This window comes from Aulonocara stuartgranti (assembly GCF_965226115.1).
Source record: "Aulonocara stuartgranti genome assembly, chromosome: 14".
Taxonomy (NCBI): Eukaryota; Metazoa; Chordata; class Actinopteri; order Cichliformes; family Cichlidae; genus Aulonocara; species Aulonocara stuartgranti.
This window is the reverse complement of record NC_138950.1, coordinates 20,708,896-20,717,162: the sequence shown is the minus strand read 5'-3', so window position 1 is coordinate 20,717,162 and position 8,267 is coordinate 20,708,896. Positions and strand designations below refer to the sequence as shown.

Genomic DNA, 8,267 nt, shown 5'->3' with positions numbered 1-8,267 from the left:
GTATCATAATTTAAAACAAGAAATGAATGAAAAGTTCAAATGTATAGGAGAGACCTGGACATTTTCAGTGCTGATGTTGCATAGTTTGTGTACCAGAGGGCAGTCTGCAACTTTCCTGTTGACAACACACATTTGGAACACCACAAACACAACAACTAGCAGAGTCATGTAGAGTGTATACAAATAAATAAATAACTACACATAAACATGTGACGGAAATCTGTTTATCTTTTGTGAGGCGAAAAGAAATAAGCATTGACCAACATAACGAAACGTTCGATTTTTAAATTAGCAACTGTCTGTATGATTATCAGTCTTTAAAAAATCTTACATTGGTCAGCTCTAGTTTTGCCCTTTGAAAATAAAAACAAAAATACATTAAAAACTACTGCATTTTAGAAATTTCTTCAATTTTTTGTGAGGCCAGAAATTATACAGATTTTAGTGGCAAAATGTCAAATGTTAGGGGCACACTGACCACACATACTGCATTTAGAAAAATGTGTATGTACCTCAGGCACACTAGGGTGAAATTAGATTTTATCAGGCACAAATGCTGATTTGATCTCAAGGATGAACTGATTATAAGGTGGTTGTCAAAGGTCATAGGATAAAATGATTTGGGACTAGCCGTTTCCTCTTGCAAATCCCAAAGACTTGCCCGCTGTCAAATAGTCAGATACTGGTGTTATCTATAATTAGACAGGCTGCTGGGTTTATAATTCAGATTTTTATCTTAATTATACAATGCTTTAATATATCAATAATGTTGATTCAGTGCAGAATTCAATGTAGAACCAGCAGTGCAAAATGTCTTGTATTGAACTTGGAAGTAACTTTAGCTCTGCTAGAATCACTGACAGTTCTTTCCTTTTCTTCCAAGAGTTAAATCCCTGGACCACACTCCAATCCCTGCCTGTTGTATCCACTTTGTAAGGCTTTAGTCCAGTTCCAGAAGCAAATTATGGCTGAAGTAGCTTGTTTTGGAAGAAAGAAGCACACCACAGCTTACTTAGGACTGACACATCAGAAACAGCTTCATTGACCAGAATTGAACTTTGTACATGTTTACATAACAGAATAAATAACAGACAATAGTACCATGACAAAGACAATAACAGCACATGATGATGTGATGGTGCAGAGATGTTGGAATAAATAAGAAATTGATGCTAGTTACCTCTGTTCTCACTGCCCCTGTCTCAAGTCACCAAAAATTCACAAGCTTTGCAGATTTTGTTGAATACAACTGGAACTACAACGAAAAAGGTTTTGCATTTTTTGCTTCCTAGTTTCTCACAGTGCACCAACATGGTGTGAAGTGACACAATATATGTGTTATAAATGGATAAAAATTTACGTTGTCAGATATGGTTCAAAACAGGTGTGCCAATCATCCAAACTAAAACTCAAAACCTAATACCAGACAGAAGAGCAGTTGAAATAAGAGTGAACTTAAAGAGAATATGGAAGTATACAAAGGCATGAGAACATGAAAATAAACGTAAGCTTCGTTTCATCCTTATTCTATAACAAGAGAGAAAATATACTATATTCGGACCACATTAATAAAGCAACATGAACAATGTATTGTGTTTTTTATTTTTAAGTTAGGTATGAACATTTCAGACTACCTCTCAGCTTTTTTGATGTTTGCTTCTTTGTCCCATACAAATTTATTGGTTTCTGGGCACACATGCTTGCCCCTTGTTTATATTCCGCACCTTCTGTTAATGCTGTGATTAAAGATTCAAGCAGGATTTAAAGAAAGCTCTGTCAAGAGAAAGTCTTCATCATAACCAACTGCATGATTTCCCTTCTTCTTATATGGACTTTTGTTGCTCTTTACGCTACTTTATTATTACGAACCTGTCTGATCTCGTCTTAAAAACAGACCTGCGATTGGCTGTAACCATGCACCTTGGATCAGCTCTTACCCTTCTGATCCCCTGAACCATAATATGATGAAAAGTTCGAATGGGTTTTGTTTTTCTAGCGATGCCAAAAACATGTTCCCTACCCTGTCTTTAACTTGTTTATTTTTAACAAGTTTGAATCGACGATTTTCATAAACGCTATAAACCTTGACCTCTGCATGAACCTGAAAGACGTCATGTCCGTCTCCACAAATAAGTCCAAGACCTTGTGATGACTTTATCCTGACATGAACTAATCTCATCTGCCTCCTCTGCCTCTCCAGAGACTCGGGAATGCGTTGACTTGCTAGACCACTTGTTTTTGCTTGACCTGAATCCCTATTCACTCGAATGCTTCCCAGCTAAGGCCTGGCAGGGGAAAAAATAGCTGTTAGTGACAAGAGTCCAGCATATTCAGCCCAGGCATTAGGAGTTTATGGTTCTCCACTGGCTATCAAAAACCGTCTAGCTAATTAAGTGCCATCATGATTGTGGTTATCTATTCACTCTGTCTACCCAGCTTTTTCCAATCTCACACTGAATGTGTTTAAAGTGGTGACAGAAAGTAACTAAGGACGTTTACTCAACCACTCAGACTGACGTGGTTTCATTTTCTTCTGCTTTATATTTTTTTACTCTGATAATCTTGTTGGCCTGTGGCCCCGAATAAAAAAGCACAGGCTGCCTTATTAAATGCTTCAGTTCTCAGCATTTCCACCAAAGACATTTGTCATCTAAATTCGTCAAATGGTTTCAGTTCATTTCATTTAAGAAGCAAAGATGAGGAAAATACATTGAGGTCCATACATTTTACACTTTTTTTCAGTTTTATCTTTGTAAGAAACTGACTGCATTAACTGTTTATTACAGCCATTTTTATGCCCATTTCCCTCATTTTCAGAGGCTCAAAAGTAATTGCACTATTAACTGACAAACATTTTCACAGCCAGATGAGGCTTGATATATTAAAAATTAAGGAGACACAAGATGTGAATTGATTCCAAGTGTTGAGCAGGTTGCACTCAAAGAACAAGAAGGCCAGATCAGACATCTCAAAGAGCCTGTGCAGTTTTGAGAAAAAAAATTATTTAGACAGATGTCAAGATGAACTTGTACCAGAATAATGGGAAGAGAAAATATGGAGAAGGAGAGAAACAGCTCATGATCTGAAGCATGTCACATTATCTGTCAGATGTGGTGGAGGCAAAACATCACATGGACAGGTATGGCCTCCGGCAGAACAGGGGTCACAAGTGTTTACTGATGATGTGCATGCTGGTAGAAGGAGCAGGGTGGATTGTGAAGCGTAGGGCGATACTCTCTGCTCAGATTCAGCCAAATGCTGCAGATCTGATAGGACAGTGCTTCACAGCTCTGCTTAGGCCAGCAGCCTAAGCAGAGAAGCCCAGATCTCCCTTTTCCCAGCCAAGGCGTTCCCCCGGCAGGCCAGCCGAGAGATATAATCTCTCCAGCGTGTCCTGGGTCTGCCCCGGGGCCTCCTCCCGGTGGAACACCTCACCCAGAAGGCGCCCAGGAGGCATCCTTGTCAGATGCCCGAACCACCTCAGCTGGCTCCTTTCGATGTGGAGGAGCAGCGGCTCTACTCTGAGCCCCTCCCGGTTGGAAGAACTTCTCACCCTGTCTCTAAGGGAGAGGCCACCCTTCGGAGGAAGCTCATTTCTGCCGCTTGGACGTAGATAGACCGGTAAATTGAGAGCTTCGCTTTTACACTCAGTTCTCTCTTCATCACGACGGACTGGTGCAGTGTCCGGATCACTGCGGCCGCAGCACCAACCCGTCTGTCAATCTCCAGCTCCCTTCTCACATCACTCGCAAACAAGACCCCGAGATACTTGAACTCCTCCACTTGGGGCAGGAAATCATCCCTGACCCGGAGTGGGCACTCCACCCTTCAGTCCACTCACATCTTGATTGTTTCATTTTAAATCCTGTGTGATTGAAGCAAAACTACAAAAAAAAGAATATTATGGACCAAACTGTATATGAATATTTTATTTTTTAAAAAGTGTCACATAAAAAAAATTACAAATGATCAAATAACTTGTGACCAAACTTTACTTTCAGATGTTTCGACCATAAAAATCATCCTGAAACTGCCTCAGTCCATTTATAGGAAACCCAGTCTCGACACTGGGGAGAACTGATTTCAAAAACCGAACAGGATAAAAATTTACAATTCTGTTTCCAAGAAATTTGGGATGCTGTGTGCAAAGTTAATAAACAGAATGAAATAGCATTAGCATTTGATGTGCTATCTTTGTACTGTCCTTTGAAAAATATATGCTCATTTTGAATTTAATTCCCTCCCACCGTCCAAAGACATGCAGCTTGAGGGGATAGGTTAATTGGAAAATCCAAATTGCCATTGTGTGAATGTGCGAGTGAATGTGAGTGCGAATGGTTGTCTGTCCCTGTGTGTTGGCCCTGCGACAGACTGGCGACCTGTCCAGGGTGTACCCCGCCTCTCGCCCTATGACAGCTGGGATAGGCTCCAGCACCCCCCGCGACCCTGAAAAGGATAAGCGGAAGCGAATGGATGGATGGATGGATGGATGGATGGATGGAATTTAATTCCAACAGTCTGAACATGGACATGTTTACCACTGTCTTGCATCATCTGTTCTGCAAACAACACTCCGTGAGTGTTTGTGAACTGAGGAAACAAAGTGTTGTAGTCCTGGAAGCACAATGCAGCTCCAAGATTTCCCCCCCAAAAGCAGCATTTTGCTTCCAGACCTACAGCACTTTGTCTCAGGTATAATTTTCCTATTCTGGTCCGTTGTTCTTGAACGAACTCATAGTCCAAGAACACGGCAACATTTCTGGATTTTATGTTGCTTCCTTTTTCATTTGCATGTTAGGGTTTTAACTGTGGCATTCATAACAGTTGCTACGAAATGCAGATACATACTCAGAAACTGGAGCACATGAGGCATGTCTACATGTGCACGTGTGTTTGTGTATTGCTTCTCATGACAGCAGGAGGCACTGCTGCTCCTTAAATGACAAGGTGTGTTATAAATATGTTAGTCTAGTGGAGTGGGTCAGTTTTTATATATATATATATATATATATATATATATATATATATATATATATATATATAGCAGGTAATTTTGGTAAGCTTATAAAACTGTGCTTACAATAAGGAGCAGGCACCTTGTCCAGGGAATCATTTACAGGTCGGAGCAGATGGTGATATATTAAAATTAGAGCAGAGCTATGAGGAGATTTAAAGACTTGTTGAAGGCAGACACTCGGTGTGGGAAGAGCTCGTAAGGCTGTGTAAAATTTAATTAGAATAGTCTGGGAAGGGATTTTCATCACATCATCTCACACAAGGCTTTAAGGAGTGGGAGTAAATAGAAAGTGCATATTTTCCAAGCACACTGTATTTAATTGATTATTATATTTACATTTAATAGTTTTGAAACTACACATGACCTCTCATGCAGTCAGGAGAAAAGATGGGACCTTATGATGCTTCTCATGAGTTCCTGTTGTTGTGCACAAAATCTAGGATATTCTTGTAATCTGCCAAATAACAATGTTCCGAATATCTACAATGATTTCTTGATTAATTTAATTCACCAGCATCGTGTTTCATATCAAGGTATTGCAACACTCATGTAACTTGAGATATGAGATTATATAACCTACCAGTAATTGTATTGTTTTGGCAGTTCATCGTGGACTTTCATTATTCCTCATTTTAAGTTATTTGTGGGCCACTACAATTTTGTCCTACCCACAAGTTCGAAAATAATCCATGCAGAAAAACACTAAAACACTTGTTGTGTTAATTACACCTGTCTCCTATAATTGTTAGATGATATTTTTTTTTAACATCAATAGATTTTTAAAAATAGTAATTATATACTGCAAGTTGTCCCACAGCACATATGCAACATTGTAACCAAAACCTACTTAGCTTGCAAAAGGAAGAGATAAAACAATAAGTGGCATAACAAAGGTGCACAGTCAAGCCCTGTGCTAACACCACAGAACAAAGGTCAATCCTCTTTGACATATTTTCTATCCTTTAACTTTTTTCAAACTAGATTGAATAGATTGAACACTGTCATCTGTATTATCAAAAGAAGACAAATTAAGTTTCCTACCTTACTTTATAGTCTTTATTATACTTGACTTTTTTCTAAGAAAACACTAATACTGATTTGCAGCCCTGTTTCCATACATAAAACAACATGACCAAACATAAAACATGCACAACATTATTAAATAACATTTCTGTGGTCCTGAGTATTTACTTTTACTTTACATTTATATCATAATCTAAAAATAATTCAATTTAGTTTTTCTTTATGTACTGCCAAATCACGATTTGCTAAACAGTCACCCCAAGACACTTTATAGTGTAAGGTAGAGACCCTACAATAATACCCCCACCCTCCCAAAATTTGTAAATTCCGACAGTCATGGAATGCAGCATTTCCTCTTCCGTCACCGGTATCCCAGAAGCCTCCTGTCCAGGAAGTGTTATGCCGAAGAGATCTTTGCTTTGTATTTGTTTTGACAATGATGGAGGAAGAAGAATTTGAATTTGCTGAAGATCTAGAGGCTATTTTGCATCTAACCCCAGAGGTGCAGCTAGCCATTGAACAGGTAACCGCTTCACCTCGGTACTGAAGGATTTCTTTGTAACCTGTTGTTGTTGGTCTTTGCTAATGTGCTGACAGCTTTCAGCAGGTAGGCTAACCATCTTGCGGGCTTACTGTAGGGTAAAAAGCTGGACTAAGAATACTAGCTATTAAACACCAAGCTGACCGTAATATTAACAGTGTTGGGCTTGCAATAGGCATGTCAAGTAATTAAAATATGATCGCTTTAACGTTACGACGTTAGCCTTAGCTTTTATCTCTTGTTGTTGTTAAATTTAGTATATCATATAATGAATAATTAGCATCACATCACAACTCATTTAACAACATGTTTATACAAAGTATCTGTCGGTCAGCACGTGAGTTTCCGACCAAACGTTGTTTGTTTTTTTGTGTGCAAGGTATTCCCCAGCCAAGACCCGCTGGATAGAGCCGACTTCAATGCGGTGGAATACATCAACACACTTTTCCCCACCGAGCAGGTACACTGAAGTGCTACACAACTGATTGCAGCCAGGTTTTCACTTACACATATATACAGATGTGGTGTGGTCCAGACACAGACTGACACAATTGATAATCAAGTGATAATCTTTAAGTTAGAAGTCATGTTCTCATTTGCCACAGTGGGAAACGTCCCGGTGTTACTTATAATGTAGTATTAACAATGAATGATCCCATTCTACTCTGGAGCTTTAAACTAGCAGGCAGAGTAACAGGACCCATTTGGAAGTAGGTTCCTGCATTTAGGCTTTACATATTCAGGCCAATCAGACAGCCAGGAATGTTTGTCGTAGTATTGTGAATATAGTCATCTGGAACCTATCCCAGCTACCATAGGGGCAGGACATGTGACACCCGACGCAGGGCTAACACAGAGAGACAGGAAACCATTCACACTCACATTCACACCTATGGGCAAATTAGATTCAACAATTTTCTATGCAATTTGAAGTCTATCATTCTACAAAATAAATAAAAAATTAATACATTCAAGACAGCTGCCAGGCTTCCCAGAACTGGATGTTTGAGCAAATTCACCCCTGAGGTCGAACCGTGCAATGTTTACAAAAAAAGAAAGTCCAGACATCAACTTGACTGAATTCTGGGGCAAACTTTACTAGAGCTGAGCATAAACAAATGCTTGAAAACATCGATGAACCGAAAGAAGGTTGTAAAGAAGAGTGGCCTCAAAGTCTTCCACCAAAATGTGAGAGACCAAGAAAACACTTGGTTTCACAAGCTACTGAATAGGGTGTACTGAAAATGTGACACTGTCCTTCTGCGTTTTTTTTTTTTTTTTTTTAACTAAACAGTGAACACAATGACATGGTGTAAAAAGCCATGTTTTTGTTGTCCATCTCAGGTTGTATTTAGACCTGGTGAGGACTCAATCATTTTTTTTTTTTATCATGTCCAATATGATGTCCTGCTGATGGTTTGGTCTGTACTAAGGGTCCCAAAGTGACGACCTAATGCAACTGAAGTGTGTCAGTGTCCTGCTGAAATTGCTAAATATGATTAAATGTAAGAAGAAGGTCATGAGAGAAGAACTGTACAGTTATGGCTTGTTTGTGAAGGGAATGGAACAATTGTTGACTACCTCTGCTTCAGTGAGGGCCTGGATTGTGAGTAATGCCACTTGGCTCCATATGATTGCTTCAAACCTGACTGTGAGACATAGAGGGAATACAAAAAAGAAAAGATT

At 39.3% G+C, this 8,267-nt stretch overlaps 1 protein-coding gene across 1 annotated transcript in view; it reads left to right on the top strand.

The window, feature by feature from the left end:
- Positions 1 to 6,386: 6,386 nt before the first annotated feature.
- Positions 6,387 to 8,267, top strand: part of vps53 (VPS53 subunit of GARP complex) — a 29,927-nt gene continuing 28,046 nt past the window's right edge. The window contains exons 1-2 of the mRNA XM_082503456.1: positions 6,387 to 6,563; positions 6,961 to 7,041. Of these exons, the coding sequence (XP_082359582.1) occupies positions 6,477 to 6,563; positions 6,961 to 7,041 (168 nt within the window). The 5' untranslated portion in view covers positions 6,387 to 6,476. The remainder of the gene's footprint in view (positions 6,564 to 6,960; positions 7,042 to 8,267) is intronic.